At 45.2% G+C, this 18,907-nt stretch overlaps 1 protein-coding gene across 2 annotated transcripts in view; it reads left to right on the top strand.

Annotated features, from left to right (window-relative positions):
* The first annotated feature begins 1,549 nt into the window (after positions 1 to 1,549).
* The window catches only part of LOC111952089 (tyrosine-protein phosphatase non-receptor type 20-like), a 35,185-nt gene continuing 17,827 nt past the window's right edge, over positions 1,550 to 18,907 (top strand). The window contains 15 exon segments of one of the 2 annotated variants that reach the window (XM_023970575.2): positions 1,550 to 1,646; positions 2,090 to 2,183; positions 2,336 to 2,421; positions 3,029 to 3,191; positions 3,640 to 3,854; positions 4,713 to 4,811; positions 4,992 to 5,446; positions 5,644 to 6,472; positions 7,109 to 7,279; positions 7,375 to 7,549; positions 8,107 to 8,317; positions 8,423 to 8,460; positions 9,601 to 9,665; positions 10,108 to 10,269; positions 12,372 to 12,846. In XM_023970575.2, the coding sequence (XP_023826343.2) occupies positions 2,096 to 2,183; positions 2,336 to 2,421; positions 3,029 to 3,191; positions 3,640 to 3,854; positions 4,713 to 4,811; positions 4,992 to 5,446; positions 5,644 to 6,472; positions 7,109 to 7,279; positions 7,375 to 7,549; positions 8,107 to 8,317; positions 8,423 to 8,460; positions 9,601 to 9,665; positions 10,108 to 10,269; positions 12,372 to 12,846 (3,232 nt within the window). In that variant the 5' untranslated portion in view covers positions 1,550 to 1,646; positions 2,090 to 2,095. 2 annotated transcript variants of the gene reach the window in all.

Raw genomic sequence — 18,907 nt, 5'->3', positions numbered from 1 at the left:
TCCAGGAAAGTTCTTTTAAAGTTCTTTCGGTCAGCTTATTTTGCTGTGTTGCACATGGATTTTACTCTACAGTCGTGGCCAAAAGTTTTGAGAATGACACAAATATTAATTTCCACAAAGTTTGCTGCTTCAGTGTCTTTAGATATTTTTGTCAGATGTTACTATGGAATACTAAAGTATAATTACAAGCATTTCATAAYTGTCYAAGGCTTTTATTGACAATTACATGATGTTGATGCAYAGAGTCAATATTTGCAGTGTTGACCCTTCTTTTTCAAGKCCTCTGTAATCCGCCCCAGCACGCTGTCAATTAACTTCTGGGCCACATCCTGACTGATGGCAGCCCATTCTTGCATAATCAATGCTTGGAGTTTGTGGGTTTTTGTTTGTCCACCCGCCTCTTGAGGATTGACTACAAGTTCTCAATGGGATTAAAGGTCTGGGGAGTTTCCTGGCCATGGACCCAAAATATTGATGTTTTGTTCCCTGAGACACTTAGTTATCACTTTTGCCATATGGCAAGGTGCTCAATCATGCTGGAAAAGGCATTGTTCGTCACCAAACTGTTCCTGGATGGTTGGAAGAAGTTGCTCTCGGAGGATGTGTTGGTACCATTCTTTATTCATGGCTGTGTTCTTAGGCAAAATTGTGAGTGAGCCCACTCCCTTGGCTGAGAAGCAACCCCACACATGAATGGTCTCAGGATGCTTTACTGTTGSCATGACACAGTTTCTAGCTAGATTAATACGATTCACATATAGCTAGCTGGTAATTATGAAGTAAAAAGTTTGCTTTATGTATATCTTGTTTCATCTCTTTTGCCATTGTCCTGGCTGGAAGCAGGTTCAGTGAATTGGGAATGTGCAGCGTGAGGGAATACGGTAGCAACGGCGTGCGAGTGCAATATCAACTGTAATATTTGATGCGTTCTCCACACTCTCGTCCCCCACAAGAACGTACTCAATAGAACGCTCATGGAGAACGAACTCTGAGCGTGKACGTGTAGAGCACGGTTGTATGAGAAACACCCTTAAGTACAGAGAAACTGCGAATGGCTCATTAAGTCAATGATATAGCTATAGCATAGCAGCTGTCGAAAGCTGTGTATGCTGGAAACCCTTGTGTGAGGAGGTCAAGTGAAGGGTTGTGTTGTTCATATGAATTGTGTGTGTTTCACGCTATTGACAACCTTAACAGAATGGTTGTGTGGTATAGGATAGGATGTGATTTTCTTGGAAAATTCTACTTGTTCAAGAGACTCGGATGGCGACTTAATGGGATAATAGGTTAGCCGGTCATGTTCGTGGCTAATGGATAACTTGATTAAGGCTCGAGTTCAGGAAATGTGGAATACGTTTATTTGTATGACGTTATTGTAAACAAGAGGTGTAGAATTCACGACGTGATAGCATTCGTTCATGTTCTCTCTCTTTCTCTCACACACTCCCCTACCTCTTACCACCTCCCCTATCTCTCTCTCTGTCCCTCTCACTTTCTCCCCCTCTTTCCCTCCTTTCTCCCTCTCCCTCCCCCTCCCCCTCCAGGAGGTGTGTTCCAGGTCTCCCTCTATCTGCAGTCTGACAGCCAGGAAACAGCTTGTGGTGGAGCTGCATAAGGCCAATGGCAGCCTGGGCATAAGTGTAGCTGTGAGTAAATCTATATATGTTACAGTAGTGCTTCCCAACTCCACACCTTGGCCATGCCATAGAAACAGAATAACTAGAATGTGTACCCATGAGTGTTCCAGTCAAATTGCTTTGTCGCTTCTAGCAATTATATTCCTCATTTCCACCTACAATACTTCTACTGTCTCAGTCACACCAATCTACAGTACACATTCTTCTATAGGGTGGAGGTTAGAGGTCAGGCTAGGGTTTAGGTGTCATGATCAAAACAATCCCTAGTGCCTTTGAATAGCCCCTACTCGCAGTCTCCTATACTTAATGCAGTATGTTATATGTTCTCTATAGGGAAGTCAACACCAGTGTTAGTGTTAGAGGCAGTAGTCTGAGGCTAGGGCCAGGGCCAGGGGTAGAAGCTATGATATATACAGTACAATATGGGATACAGTATGTGTTGTGCCCTACAGGGTGGAATGAACAGCTGTGTTCGGTACGAGGGGATATACATCAAGAGTCTGGTGCCAGGGGCCGCTGCTGAGCAGGATGGGCGCATTCAGATAGGTAACCAAACATCACTAATCAACCAATACCAGACTAGCGTCAACATTCAGATAGGTAACCAAACATCACTAATCAACCAATACCAGACTAGCTTCACACATTCAAATAGGTAACCAGACATCACTAATCAATCACGTGCGTATGTATGACAGGTGACCGACTGCTGGAAGTTGATGGGTCCAACCTACGAGGTGTAACACACAAACAGGCCGTGGAGTGCCTGAAGAAGACTGGAGAGGTACGACGCACACACACACACGTCTTTCTCTCGCTCTTTATCCTCGCCTCTCTTTCCTTCTCTCTCTTTCTCTCTGAGAGTGGCAGGGCAAACCATATGTTTTCAGTTGTTGTTATTTTAGCCCTTGCTAATGAGCTTTAGCCTCGGCCTTTAGGCTTGCTGACGTTAGCATGCTGACACCCGGGCCACATCTCTAACATAGTGTTAACAGACAGCTTAGCTTAGCCCAGTCACCCCCTGTCCAAACACTGGGTTACGTAAATCCCATGATTCCAGGACAAAAACAAATAACATAACAAATCTAGCTATTTTCTCACATGACTTCACTAGCATAATGAGTCTCTAAACAGCACTGTTTCCCTATTGTCGGACATAATTCTGTGATTTTAGCTGTTTTGTTTTTTCTGTGTGCATGATCGTTGTGTGTGTGTGTGTTTGGTGGACGGTGAGTGTAAAATGTTCACTGTGTGTCTGTGTGTGTGGTGTGTTGTCGTGTGTGTGTGTGTGTGTGTGTGTGTGTGTGTGTGTGTGTGTGTGTGTGTGTGTGTGTGTGTGTGTGTGTGTGTGTGTGTGTGTGTGTGTGTGTGTGTGTGTGTGTGTGTGTTAGGTGGTGAGTCTGCTTTTAGAGAGGGAGCCCCAGGTGGTGTTGGAGGCGGGAGCGAATCGCCCCCGCTCAGCTTCACAGAGCCAATCAGGAAGTCTCAGGAGAGACAGCTCCATGGAGATGACCTTGAGTGACAAGACCAAGGACTACAGCTTTGTCACTGATGGTGAGAGGAGAGGGCACACATACACACACTCTCACACACACACAAACATATAGGCACACAACCAGGCAGACACACACTCAGACTCCCCCGAGGTGGCTGTGACTTATCTGACAGCTACATTGTGTTGGCTGTCACAGACACAGACAGCCCCGACACACCCCCAGTCCCCTGAGAGCAGCCTTATAGCTCAATGTGTGCCTGCACGTGCGTGTGTGTCAGCGTGTGCGTGTGCATGTGCATGCGTCCGTACATATGTACAGAACTCGGTCTTGGTCTTGGTTTTACTGTTTACACACATTCCAGTCTGGTGGAGGGGTACAATGAAATGAAATGWGTTTAACAGCAGAAAATGCTTGTTGGTGCATGTAAATAATGATGTGAAGCGGAATCYCCCTCCCCCTCTCTCAAACACTCCTAAAATAATGATGACTGTTTGCGCTCTTCTCAGACAACACTCTGAAGGTGCTGTTGAAGAAGAGCCTGTGCGGTTTGGGCTTCAGCTTCTACATCAGTGAGCTGAACAGTGGRTGTGACCAGGGCAGCAGTGTGGTGCGGATCAAAACCCTTTTCCAGGGTCAACCAGCCCAGGAGTCAGGACAGATCAGAGAAGGAGACGTCATATTGGCTGTTAATGGACAATGGGTTAAAGGCCTCAGCTACCAGGTACACAATGTCTTTCTTGTACAAATCTCTTTCTCATGGTCCCTCAAGCCAGATATGAAGAATTGTGTCCTGTCGGTGAGTGTGAATGAGGTGGTTAGAGTTAGCGTTGTGTTAAGAATAGTATGTTAGGGTATGTTAGGGTTCGGCGTTAAATATTTTCATATGTTGGCGTACCTTGCTGAATCTGAGAGGGGGGAGGGGGGTGGTCTACCGATGAGGCGCAAGAGCGTCACTAATGACGTTCTTTGTCTTTTTGTAACGAATCATGATCTGGTGCTTCAGCATCACAGATTGTTTTAACGAGTGATGATTTTCTGGAGGTGGTGCTGAAGAGGAGGCGAAGATTTTAACCAGAAAGTTTAGGTAGTTCTATTAGTGTCATCTAGCTAGCTAGCTAGTGCATGCAATATTTGGTTCTAGTTTCTGGAAAGAGGTTTAATTTAGTGTTCGAATGCAGTGCATCTCCCTGTATGTTAGCTCTGTGCTTTATTAAGCCCTCTCTCTCTACCTCCTTTGCTCTCTGTGCCACATCACAGTTAATCCCCTAATCTGATCTAACAGAAATMAACTCTGTATGTCTCACCTATGGCTCTGAACTATGGATTACACAGCGGTCGGACTGAGACGGCAGTGTAGTTGACATGCAAATGAGTTTGCTTGGTGGCAAAGGGGTACTGCATGTATCCGTGGCCCACCAAAATAACCATACCTTTTTACATTAGTGCACAAAGTACAGTGGCAAATAAATGCAGCAGATACAGAGCACTCCTGACCAATATGCCCCTGCCCTCCCCAGCAGACTGACCCACACACATACCGAAAAATTCCTTGTACTGACCCTTGACCTCTCATCCACAGAGGGTGTTGTTCCTGCTCCGTGGGCCTCCGTCTGAGGTCCACCTGACTCTCTGCAGACCTGCTCTTGGAGTACTGTCTCAACTGGATGCTGACACACTGGTGAGTGTACACACACACACACACACACACACACACACACACACACACACACACACACACACACACACACACACACACACACAGACACACACAGAGAAAAACAGGCTCACAGTATAAAGTAGACCACACACACACACACACACACATTGAGCACTGAGTTGTATCTCTCTCTTTAAATAGGTTCCTTTCTTGTTTCCAACCCGTGGGGTGAGGTCCAAGTCTCTAGACATCAGGCTAGAGGAAGATTATAGCCAGCTGCTCAAGCTACAGGCATACCAGAACCATCACTACAACCAAGAAAACCAGGCCCAGAAGGAGCCAATGCAGACATCACAAGCCCAGGACCAGGCTTCCATGCAGGCCAGCCAAACAGACAAATACCCTGAGCCCTCTGGAGGTCCGAAGACTCAACAGAGTCGGGATAGTCAAGACCGTGAGATGGACGCAGCCGAGAACCAGCCCTCCTCACCCTCTCCCACCCCTCCCTCACCCCCTTCCCCCATCTCCCTCGCCAGCAGAAGTGACGCAGGAGACAGTGAAGAGTTGTCGGTTGTGGACGAGGACGAGGAAGTTTCCGAAGAAATGAGCTCGGCATCTGTCGGGGCCAAGACCAGTACTAGTCCCGTGTACACCAGGTAACGTTGATGTAACATTTTAAGTACAGAACAAATGATTGATTGCTGCCTTTTGGAAACAGGTCGCTCTTGTAAAATACATTTTTATTTTCAATGCGATTTACCTGTGTAATTAAAGGATCAATTAAATGAAAATAAATACACAGACAAACACACACACACACACAACTGTGAATGAACCCTGTATGTACTTCCAGTGGCATCAGAGAAGAGGCGGACGGCAGTTTAACATACTGCCTTATGGGTGATGGAATAACCATTCTGGCTGATAAAGAATACTTGACCATCAGTTCGACTTCGGACAGTCCCTCTAGCCTCACCTRAAACACCTCATGTACCCCCAGTGTGGCTCCACACACTACCTCTCATACCCCCAGGACCAGATCCACCCCCCCTACTAGGGTCCGATCCACCACCCCCAAAAGTACTTCCATCCCCCACAGCTTGTTCTCGCAAACCACAAGCTCAACAAACCCCAATTTGTCATCGCAAACCACCTCTGTCCAGCAGACACCATCTCAGCCCTCCTCTAGGCCTACATCCAGCCTTTCCTCTAGGATGTCTGACCTCAACATCAGCCACTCGGTGCATCCTCTTCAGCCCCAGCATGCTACACCTCCTGTTCTCAGCCTCTCTTCCCATACCTCCAACCCCAAATCCAGGACCTCTGATCGCAAACAAAGCATCACCTCCGATCGTAAACACAGCATCACCTCCGATCGTAAACACAGCATCCCCTCCGATCGTAAATACAGCATCACCTCCGATCGTAAACACAGCATCACATTCAAGACTACCAATGCCTCCAACATCACTCGTTCAGTCATCCAATACAATCCCCAGCCCCCTGACACATTGCCCCCCTCGCAACCCCCCGCACGCCACCCCTCTCCCCAGCCTCCCTTGTCCTCACTCTCTCCCCCCATTCAGGCTGCACCTCTCCCACATACACACCCTACCTGGAGACAGGAGACAGAAGGGGAGGAGGACGAAGATGAGGATGAGAATGAMGAGGATCCCAGAAAAGTGAGACTTAATGTCAATGACATTACATTACATTTAATTTTTATTTTTATTTTTTATATCACATTCATAAAATCACTTTCCTAGGTGCTGGATTAAAGAGGATAATGTAGAACAAAAAATACATCTGTCAGTATTTTCCTGACGCAGCCATAGTTTGGGGTTGAAATGTTGTCCTATTAAACAACACTTTGGGAGGATATACCAGTGTGCAGATAAATGTTTTGTTCTAATGACATTTGATTGAACTTTATTCATAGGGATCCCGAGTGGCGCAGCGGTCTAAGGAACTGAATCTTGAACCAGGGGCTGTAGAGACGTCACTACAGCCCCTGGTTCTAAACCAGGTTGCATCACAGCTGGCTGTGATTGGGTGTCCCATAGGGAATCACAATTGGCCCAGCGTCGCCATTGTAGGCCGTCATTGTAAATAATACTTTTTTATTGACTTTATTTAACTATTAACTAGTTAAATAAAGTTTCATTTTAATAAAAAAATTATAAAAGCAATTACCAAAAAAYTTAAGTAGCACTTTTCACAAGTGCGTTCACAAAAACCCAAGRCTAAACCCTGAAGAAAACAGCAGAGATAGTGTCCAGGCCTTTGTTCTATTTTCTGTCTTTGTGTTTTCCATCCAGGGCATGATGAAGGAATTTGAGATGTGTGTGGTTCTGACCAAGTCGTGGAGCGGTAGTTTTGGGTTCACCATCACACGCAGCAAACTGGATGCCTGCTACTACATTCAGGACATACTGGACAACCCTGCTAAGACTGACGGACGGCTCAGACCAGGGGACAGACTAGTCACGGTATGCACACACACATGGACACACACACAGGAACACACACATACACATAGGCACACATTATCTTTACCCGTCTCCCCCATATTCCCCACTCCCAGGTCAACGGCCAGGATATGACGAATGTGACAGATGAGGTTGCCATGTCGATCCTGAGGTCGTCTCCTAGGAGACTGAGTTTGATCCTGGGGAGGGCGGTGACCAACCTGATAGCTCCACCTTTTCCAGACCACCTGCAAGACATCATCCTGCACAAGACACCAACTGGACAGCTTGGTAAAACACTGAATGGGAGCGTGACTATTAGTATTTATCAGATAGGGGAACTKTATTATAGAAAGCCGGTGTGAGGGTCTGCGCTCAGGCTGCAATGTATGGCGGCCGGTGCGTGGGAGAAAAAATATTTGTAGAACTACGTAGGCACTCAAACCATGAAAAGGGAAAAAAACAAGGAGGTCGAGATGCAAAAATATACTTAATTTAGTCCATGCTCAAAAGGATATTAAAAGGTCCTCGTGCAGAGTGCTAAAAAGTGCTGAACAAAAAAAGGAGCATARGTTTCGGCTTCTATGCCTTCGTCAGTGCTGTACAATCTCAGTAAGGAGGCACGTACCTAAGAAGACACACCTGCTGTGCGTCACAGATGCAGGACAAAGGTGCTCTGTTACAATTCCAACCTTTCTGTCTGTATGTATTTCTAATYTCTGGATGGTGTTCATTAGGGCACACCATAGCAAAACACTTTGCAARGGAAAACATTCAGTTGTTTAGGTCGTATATCCTCGTGTCACTCTTTTTTCTTCTGTTTTGTTCCTAATGAACACATCTCTCAGGTATCAAGCTGACGGGTGGTATAGGCAGCAAATGGCAGGGGATCTACTGTCTGGAGGTGGTTCCTGGTTCACCTGCCTGTGAGGAGGGCAGRGTCCAACCAAACGACAGGATCCTGTACATCTGTGGCCGATGCACCATGGGAATGACTCTGGAGGACGCTGTCAAGGCCTGCGAGAACGCTCCGCGCAGAGTGAAACTCAAGGCCACCAGGTGTGTGGGGTTGCCTGAGTGTGTGTGTGTGTGTGTGTGTTTTGTTGGCACGCATGCGTTTCTTTTGTTAAATGATCCGTCTGTTTCTTTTCTTTCTTGTTGTAGAGATGACCAGCCTGTGACTCCCAAAGCCAAGAGTAATGGTGCGTATAAGATCATGTAGGGAGATGCTTTAACCTCCCGGTGACCACTATGTTCCGTTCAGGACTCATCTCGGTGTATATGACCGCTGGTTCACATAGAAACAGACACGAACTGAAACACTGGAATGTTGGCTAAGTATTGCACTGGGTTAAGTTGATGTCATGAGTCGTTTGTAACCAGGCAGGTTGATGCCTCATTGACGAAGTAGATGCTATTCTCAGATCAATCATTACCAGGGTAGATAACCACATTACCTGAGWCAGAAGCTTCATGGTTTGGTCTTTCAACATTACGGTGTGTGATTCTGTGTCCTGTCTGTCTGTGTCCAGGTCTCAGTGACCTGAGAGAGTGGAAGAAGGAGAAGGAAATGGACTATTTCAGTGGGACCTTTCTCTCGCTACATTTTTTTTATTGGTCTCTCTCCTCTGTCATCTCTTTGTCTGTGTTTGTAGCCGTAGCCCGGTGCTGACAGACAGTGTGTGTGTGTTTGTTGACAGACAGGGCCTGTGCTGCCACTGCAGGATTAATTATTACAGAGCATCTAAACCTCCACTGGGGTATTAGACCACACACACACACACACACACACACACTAGTTGTTTGTTGACAGTGAGGGGTGAGGTAGAGGGACAAGAGAGGGGCAGTCTGAAAGGCCAGTGTTGTCTACCTGTTCGAGAGGACACCTGCGCACCAAAATGGCCACAGAGGAGGGAGGTCAACGTGAGTTTCTGTCCTCTTCGGAATATATATCATCGCCAGGGGAATGTTTTACTTTTGTTTGACGTGGACAGCTTCTGCAGAGGCTTTGTTTWGTGACTGGAGGGATGGAACGTTATCCGAGGTCAAAACGGGAATGAATATGTGTCCGATTGATCTTGTTTGATCATACGRCTGTATTGGTTGTGGTACCTTCGCTTATGAATTATCGATGATGTATGTTTCTAATACTTGCAAGTTGTTTTTATCTCTCAGTAGATTAAGTTACATTGAGCAGGATTCAGGAACATTGAGCAGGAGCTATCATTTACCTTACCTGCCACACTGGCCTTTGGGTTGACCATAGGACTTACATAATATAGCAAACTTTTTTGTCCATTGAAATGGAACTATTTTGTTCTGTCTCTCTGTTTGTTCTGTAGCTAAAGCCATGCCCGAGGCCACTGGGAAATTCAGACCACTTCTCTCTGTCACCTCCGATCAAGACGTAAGTGTTAGCTCTCACTCTCTCCGTCTCTCTATCTACCTATCCCTCTCTCTCTTTTGCTGTCTCTCTTTCTCTATCTTTCCTCTCTGTCTCTTTCTCCAACTTTTCTTTCTCTATCTATTTCTCTCTCTCTCTCTCTGATGACACAGGTTGAAACTAGAGTCATCTGTTCTCTCGGCTTGGGGCCTGTGTGGGCATTCTCACCTGATTCATGCATTAATATTTTACTGCTCAAACACTGCTTACCTCAGCCTGTGGCAGAGAATTGGGAATGCTCTTATAGCAGTCTGGATAAAAGTGTCTACTTAGTGGATAAATTGTAATTGCAAGTATCGCGGGATAAGGGCTTCCTAACTAGAATTGTCACAGTAATTTGACTCAAGTGGAAGTTAGCATTCACCCCTATGACTGGATTTGTAACTTCTACCTCTCCCTCTCTCAGAGCTGTATCTTGCAAATATATGTGTGTAAGCCAGAGAGAGGGGGTCTGGGCTTTGCTCTGATTGGTGGATGCAACGGAAGCACGCTCAGAGTGAAGGAGATCTGCGCTGGAGGCGTGGCGCAGCAGGATGGACAGCTCAGAGTGGGAGACATACTGCTTGAGGTATGCACACGCTAAGGRCTACCCATGCCTGCGACATTCAGAAACTCMAAATCAGAAATAACTTCCTCCGTTAGTACAGTAAATCCATGAGTTGCTCCTCTCTGTCTGTCACTCGCGCCCTGCGCACAGCTCGCTCTGCATGCGCTCTACTCATGGCTGCTTTGAGTCTGTGAGTATCCATAGCAACGGCTCCACCTGGGCTGCRCTGCTCAATGAAGAGACACAAGAGAACYTTTAGCTGTTWAGCTKTTTTTTGTCACTCTAAACATTTTRTGTGAAATAATCTCTCCCGTCTTATATTTGACGAGGTTGAAGCACTTCGTTATGATCTTAGTCAGATATGACTGTARTGTGCAGCAGAGCACAAACAAGGGGTTCAGCTTCAAAATATTAGTGATACACGAGCSCTGCCTGTACCCTAGTTATTCATGGGAAAACAGGCCCTACCTYACCCTATCCTGATGTATAATGTTGGGGCCCGTCGGGCTCGGGTCGGGTGAGCAGAGCTCTAACGCACACATGTGACTTCTCAAGGACTGATCCGTCCATGACTGATGATGCGTCCAAACATGACTTTTAATCAGTGAAGTAAAGTTTTACATACACCATAGCCAAATACATTTAAACTCAGTTTTTCACAATTTCTGATATTTATCCTAGTAAAATTCCCTGTCTTAGTCAGTTAGGATCACCACTTAATTTGAAGAATGTGAAATGTCAGAATAATAGTAGAGAGAATGATTTATTTTCAGCTTTTATTTCTTTTCATCACACTCCCAGTGTCAGAAGTTTACATACACTCAATTATAGATTGGTAGCATGCCTTTAAATTGTTAACTGGGTCAAACGTTCCGGGTAGCTTCCACAAGCTTCCCACAATAAGTGGGTGGAATTTGGCCCATTCCCCGACAGAGCTGGTTGTAACTGAGTCACGGTTTGTAGGCAGCCTTGCTCGCACACACTTTTCAGTTCTGCCCACACATTTTCTATAGGATTGAGTCAGGGCTTGTGATGGCCACTCCAATACCTTGACTTTGTTGTCTTAAGCCATTTTGCCACAACTTTGGAAGAATGCTTGGGTCGGTCCACCCAACAACATGATGCTGCGCCACCCCGTGCTCACGGTCTGGATGTGTTCTTCGGCTTGCAAGCCTCCCCCTTTTTCCTCCAAACTAACGGATGGTCATTATGGCCAATCAGTTCTATTTTTTCATCAAGACCAGAGGGTATTTCTCCAAGAAAGTACGAACTTTGTTAGTTTGCAAACCATGTCTGGTTTTTTATTGCAGTTTGGAGCAGTGGCTTCTTCCTTGCTGAGCGCCTTTCAGCTTATGTCGATATAGGACTCGTTTAATTGTGGATATGGATACTTTTGACCCGTCTCCTCCAGCATCTTCACAAGGTCCTTTGCTGGTCTGGGATTTGATTTGCACTTTTCGCACCAAAGTACGTTTTCATCTCTAGGAGACAGAACGCGATTCTCCTTCCCGAGATGTATAACGGGCTGCGTAGTCCATGGTGTTTATACTATGCGTGCTATTGTTTGTACAGATGAACATGGACCTTCAGGCATTTGGAAATTGCTCCCAAGGGTGAACCAGACTTGTGGAGTGTCTACAATTTTTTTCGAGGTCTTGGCTGATTTCTTTTGATTTTCCATGATGTCAAGCAAGAGGCACTGGAGTTTGAAGAAGGCCTTGAATACATCCACCAGGTTACACCTCCAATTGACTCAAATTATGTCAATTATGCAATAGAAGCTTCTAAAGCCATGACATCATTTTCTGGAATTTTCCAAGCTGTTAAAGCACAGTCAACTTAGTGTTAATGAAGATTCTGAGCACCACCTGGAATGTCTGATGACAGTGATTATTAAGTGAAATAATCTCTCTGTAAACAATTCTTGGAAAAATGACTGTGTGTCATGCACAAAGTTGATGGTCATAACCGACTTGCCAAACTATAGTTTGTTTTAACAAGACATTTTGGAGGGTTAAAGAAAACGAGTTTTAATGATCCAACCTAAATGTGTATGTAAACATCGACTTCAACTCTATATTTGTACTAAATATGTGTCATTGTTGTATTCAAATGTGTTCTAGGTGAATGGTATAATAGTATCAGGTCTGAGCCACTGTAAGGTGGTGGATATCCTCCGTCAGGCTGAGGGAAACATCCAACTCACAATCTGTAGAGACATACCACGGGCCAACACAGCACCCTGCACTGATGCATTCTTCTCTATGGGCTTCCCTGGAGACAGCATGGCCGTCTGTCCTGGATCCAATATGGCCTCCTGTCCTGGATCAGCATCCAATATGACTTCCTGTCCTGGATCAGCATCCAATATGGCTTCCTGTCCTGGATCAAATATGGCCTCTTATCCTGGATCAAATATGTCCTCTTATCCTGGATCAAACATGGCCTCCTGCCCTGAAGTCAACATGGCTACCAGCAACGGATCCAACATGGCATCCTGCACTGGATCAAATGTGTCAGTCTTCATCGAAGCCAAACCATATTCCAACCCTTCTGCATGTTCCTCACCTGATGTCCAGCAGGAGGACCTTCCCCCTGGTGAGATCAAAGGGATAGTTAATCCAAAAGTAATATCTGTTGTGGGGTTTCATACTTAAAAAGTGTTACTTTTAGCTATTTTTAGCGAAGTAAATATTTCAATCCGCGGGCCTAAATCCTAAACAGAATGTACTTAAAGGCCCAATGCAGCCGTTTTTTATCTCAATATCAAATCATTTCTGGGTAACAATTAAGTACCTTACTATGATTCTTTTTGACCATTTTAATTGAAAACAAACAAAAATAGCTTCTTAACAGAGAAGTAGTAGAGGAGAGTAGTGTGTGTGGAGGTGCTTGATTCGTGGTTGTTGGGTGCTTATTTCGGAGATCGTTCCTACGGATGTGATATGAGGATGTTCGTGCTTTTTGCTCGTTGCTCATAAGATACATATCATGATCTGCAGGGTAGCTTGTTGCAGTGTTGATGGAATTAAGGATATTGCAGGGGGTGTGATTATGCTCTTTAACTATTGAAGTAGACCTGCGGGGAGTGGCGATGTGAGTGGTGATAGGTGTGCTGTGCTGTCTCTTGGTGTGGTCGCTCATGTTCGCGCGGCTAGACTGCGTATGAGCTCGAGAATGATGTGTACGCGTTGGTTGGTTTGTGGGTGTGTTCGTGATGGTGGAGCGCGGTGCGGGTGCTTCAGATAGAATGATAACGGATAAATCTACTTATCGTGTGGTTGTGACGGAGCGCTGTCTGGAATAAGGAGATCAAGAACATACAGGTCCTGGTGTTTTTTTAGTGGCGAGCTCTTTTTGTTTATTCGCAGAGTCTACGTCTGGCTTTCATATCCTTGCTTCGAGAGTTTCAGATGAACGGAAGTGGGATGTCTTTTGAAGAAAGCGAGCGTCTAATCGTTGAACATCTGGAAAGATGACGCTTCAGCTCGGTCTTCCAAGCTGGCTTATGTCACTAATGGGTTTCGGTTTAGGAGGAGAAGCCTGGATGTGCTGTGTATATAGAGGGTTGTGCTCATCGTTAGCAGAGTTAATACGGATGGACTTTACTTCGCATGGGTATACATGGTGTTTCATCTGTCTTGAATAGCTGGGTGTCTTAACTTCTTGTGGATAACTGTATTTTAGTATACTATCCTTGCACGTTCCGTTTATCTTTAATCAGGATGGCGATAGTTTCTCTGTGTTGCTCATTGAGTAGTCATCGGCTTTGATCTTCTGGAGATATCTCGTTTATAGATCGTCTGTCGTTAGACCTAGTATGATGGCTGTCTTGTTTTATAGATCCGAAATGGTCACGGTTGTTATCTGTATGGTTGTATTTATGACGAGCTCGCGTCTTGTTGTGTCCGATCGGTTCTTCGGCTGATAGAGAGTGTATGTTCGTATAACTTTGCGTTAGGGGTAAGGTTCTTGGCAGTAATAGGTTGTTGGCTGCCATTGCGCTGTTCTTATTGACATATCAGGTGTGTATCGTTGGCTTGAGATAGGTTAGTCTATCGATATACCTCTGAATTGATTGGAGTCGCTAAGCCAGGCAGTCCTTTAGGCCGAGGATCAGAAAGTGACAGAGGCGATGAACGCTTCAGGAGAGATGAACGCAGGGCAGGTCATCTTGTGAGGTACAATTAATGCGTTCGTTATTGTTGTAAATGACCTCTGTAGATGTACGATGCTATCTATGTGTGCATAACGTCTTGAGACTTGTACTTCTTAAGTTGAGAAGTGTACTCTTATTACATATCTGGACGGTATTATTCTAAGTTTTCGGATGTAGTTCTCGCGGGTCTTGATGCGCTGTGTATATTTTTCTCTTCCATAGATATTGCGCATTGTGTCAACATCTGAGGTATCAGATACAATATGTGTGCCGAGGTGTGGGATTATGTGCAAGTTCACTGAGAGTTTTGTCTTGATGGGGTCGACATCCAATTGAAACTCCATCCTCACAGTTACACCTGCCAATGCTGACATGGAGGCAAGTACATCGTGTAGTAGATTGACTAATTAGAAGACAAGCTGCAAATAATAGCGATTGAGAGATAAGGATTTATTTGGACAACGGTTGCTTGTTGTGATAAGATTTTTGTCTAATATAAGGACATAATGACGATGAAATAGGTATGCGTCATGATTGTTAGCTGGGACGTTGATCTTGAGTTAGCCACAAGTTGTGGAAAGCTAGATGCATATATTGATTAAGATGGCGCAGTCAACTTGTGGTGTGCTATGAATGTAGATGTTACTTGTTGGTATGTGTGAGTAGTTATTTAACAATGTGCGTTAGCGCGTTTGTTGTGTGTTTTGTATTTGTTGATAGGCAGTTGCTAGTCGCAACACACAGGGTAACTCGATGTATGGTGGGAAGTAGATTAATAAGTGTCCGTTGCAGGAGTGTTGGGAAATGATTGGTCATTAGGTGGCGGAGCAGTGCATTGTTATGCTCTGTTTGTTGTTGACTATAGTATGCGGCATGTCGTTTTAAGTGTAGATAGTAGTTTGGGCATTGTGAAGATAATTTGTCTTCTCTGCTAAGACAATTCTTCGGAAAGAGGTGACTTTGGTGTCAGCCACCATAGGCGTCGGAAGTAGATCTGTCATTGACACTAACTCGCGGAATTGCCAATAAGCTCCATAGTTTGCTTTTAACACAGTATCATTGTTCTGGAGTGGGTTGAAAAAGCAGAGTTTTAAGATAACTAGTAGATGTACAACGCTAAGATGTATGTAAACATAAAATGTACGTCAGTCTATCCTTTATGAGTATTATCTATGTTACTAAACTATGTGTCATTGTTCCTCGTATTCACCGGCAATGTGTATACTTATAGGGGCGAAAGAGCTAGGTGATTTACTTATGGTAAATAATGCCAAGCGCGTCATCTGCGGCGTGCAGGTTCTGTTTGTAGCCAGCTGGTATGCTTTTGTCATTAGTGGTGGCTGGGTATTCCTTGCGCCGTCAGGGCTGAGGGAAACTCACCTCACAAATTTCTGTAGAGACTTCGCCTAGCAACACAGCCCTGCACTGATGCATGTCTTCTCTCATGGGCGTCTCCTTGGTACGCGACAAGTTGTCGCAGCTTGTTCTGGATCTGCACTATGGGCCTCGCTGTCACGCTGGTATCAGACATCCAACTACTTGACTTCCTGTCTGGATTTCGAGCATCCGATGATTTGTTGAGCTTTCTCTGGCACTGGCATACAAGTATTGGGCTGCTTTTCCTGGAGTCAATATGTCGTCGCGTCTGAAATGCCTGGATCAAAACAATGGCGCTCCTGGCCCATGCAGTCAACAATAGGTTTTCAAAGCAACCGTGGATGAGCCAGTTTATGGATTCACATGCATGCTGGTATACAATATGTGTCTATGTCTTATCTACTGCGTTAATGCGACAATTACACCATATTCATTCGGCACTTTCTGCATGTTCTCACTGATGTCAGCAGGAGGATCCTGTGTCCCCTGGTGAGGGATCAAAGACGGATTAAGATTAGGTCGCGTGTTGAGAGCATACCCGAACAATCCATCGTTCTCGGAACAGTTAATAATTTGTTGAATGGGGCTTTCATACTTATGTTAAGAGGATTGATTGGGTTTTAAGTCTGCTGTTTAGGCGAAGTAAATCTTTCTTTTTCAAGCCGAGAGCCTGAAAACTCTGTTAATACAGAATGTACTTGAAGTCAATAACTTGCTAGCACCGTTTTTACTCCCTCAATATCAGAATCCATGTGTTTCTGGGTAACAATTAAGTACCTTACTAGATTTTTTTTGACGTGTTATCTTACTAGTGAAGGAACAAACAAGAAATAGACTTACTTACATATTAGAGGCTGAGTGTTTCTGCAGACAGACTATAAATGGCTTCCGGGTGACGGATAACTATCTCACGGGAGTTGGTCTCGATGTGGCCGCGCAGGGGAATAAGGTCCCTTGGGGTGAAACTAGAAGTTGCTGTTTGCAGTGCAGTTATAGGGATTTGGAAGCGGGGGGGTCGTTTCTTAGATCAAATCAATCGTTATTGGTGCACGAGTACACATGTTTAGGTTCAACCGTCTGCGGAAGTCTAATTACTTAGCAATGCGCTGTTAGTGACAGAAAAAATGGAGGTTCGTGTTTTAGGCTTCCCTAAGCACGTGCGTAACTCCTAAACAAGTAATATCTAACCACAAGATTTTCATGAACAATGGTTTACAAAAATGTAAGTAAACGGAATGGCAATGAACGAGAAAATAGTAAATAAGGTTGAGTTCGACAGCAAATTGTTCGGAGGTGGCATAGCTCAAATACAGTAGGGCATACAGTATGAGATAGTGCAAAAGTATGCGCGGTAAACATTATTAAGAGTGACGTAATAGATGTTACATTACGAGTGATGTATAAGGTCGCCGCCATACTGATGTATAAAGTCTAGTGTATACTTTTTAGGATGCTGAGCCCGGCCTCATGTAATATACGTGGCTTCTTTTTTACAGCTCCTCAATAATTAACATTTACCTCTTGCTGATGTCACAGGCGGAAGGCCTTGCCAAGCTTCGTCCACCAAACAGGCTGAAATTTCAGGCGGTCTTTTCAAACGGCTCTTACACTAAAAAGGGCATTAAAAAACTATAAAGGATATGTGTCCTCGCGAAGAGGGGTGGTGGTGGGTGGGTTATTATTTTATTTATTTTTTATAAATAAAGAATATGAGCAGGGTAAATTTTTATTCCGATGGCCATAGGCTGCTGAACAGTGGAACATAGGACAGATGTAGGATGTTGAACAGTTTGGAACATAGGAGGAGATGTAGGATGTTGAACAGTGGAACATAGGACAGATGTAGGATGGTTGAACAGTGGGACATAGGACAGATGTAGGATGTTGGAAGCGTGGACATGAGGAACAATGTAGGATGTTGAAGCGTGGAGATAGGAACTGGATACAAAACCCAGCATTCTGTAAAGGGCCTCCCTATGCATGGGGTTTCGAGCTTGAACAGTGGAACGGATAGGACCGATGTAGGTCATTTGATACAGTGGGACAGCTACGGACAGTATGTAGGATGTGAACAGTGTGGAGCATAGCCGAGGAGGTACGTGTAAGGATGTTGAAGAACCTCTAGCTGGAAGGCACTAGGACAGGATGTGGACATGTTGAGACTCGGTGGACACATAGGACAGATGTATGCGATGATGCGTTCGAACAAGCTGGGCACATAGGACAGATTGTAGGCAGTGTTGAACGACCTCCCAAGTAACATGGAGGATTACGATGTAGGGATTGTTTGAAGGCAGGTGGAACATGAGGACAGGATGTAGGTGTTGAACAGTCGGATACATTTAGGACCGCATTGGTAGGCCGCTACGCTCAACCTGCCCCCCCCTATGTTGCAACTCCTCCGCAGTGGAACATAGTGGAACAGAGTGTGGATGTTGAATCGCGCAGTGGGACAGGCAGTAGGAAGCACGATTTGTAGGCGATGTGTGACAGTGACTCCTTGACGATAGGGATAGCAGGAACTGTAGGATGTTTGAAGCAGTTGGGAACTCAGGACAGACTGGTACTGCGAGGTGTGAACAGTGGATACGGTATAGGAGGCAGATGTAGGACGGTGGTTCGAAACGCGACAGGAGTGGCGGGTCAACATAGGACAGATGCTAGGATGCTGTGACCAGTGGAACACCAGTAGGAACGAGATGTTATGGCCCATGGGTTGAGACCAGTGGACTAGTGCACAAAATGTAGGAATGTTGAGCCCGCGATGGGACATAGGAACGAGGGTGTAGGATGTTGAACCAGTGGACAGGTCAGGGACAGACGCTAGGATCGTTGAACAGGTCGGAGAGCTAGGCAAAATGTAGAGAGTGTTTGAGCACAGTGGGAACGACTAGACAGATGTAGGGATGCTTGAACAGGATGGGATCATAGGACAGGATGTAGGATGTTGGAAGCAGTGGAAATAGGACCAGAATGTAGGATGTTGAACAGTGGGGACATAGGTACAGGGTGATGTAGGGAGTGGTTGACAGTGGAACATAGGACAGGATGTAGGATGTTGAACGTGGAAGCATAGGACAGGATGTAGGCCGCAATATCATGGTCGGCAGTACAGGCTGCATA

This window comes from Salvelinus sp. IW2-2015, linkage group LG25 (genome assembly GCF_002910315.2).
Source record: "Salvelinus sp. IW2-2015 linkage group LG25, ASM291031v2, whole genome shotgun sequence".
Taxonomy (NCBI): Eukaryota; Metazoa; Chordata; class Actinopteri; order Salmoniformes; family Salmonidae; genus Salvelinus; species Salvelinus sp. IW2-2015.
Note: the sequence above shows the minus strand (reverse complement) of the source record. Positions and strands in the feature narration are given on the sequence as shown.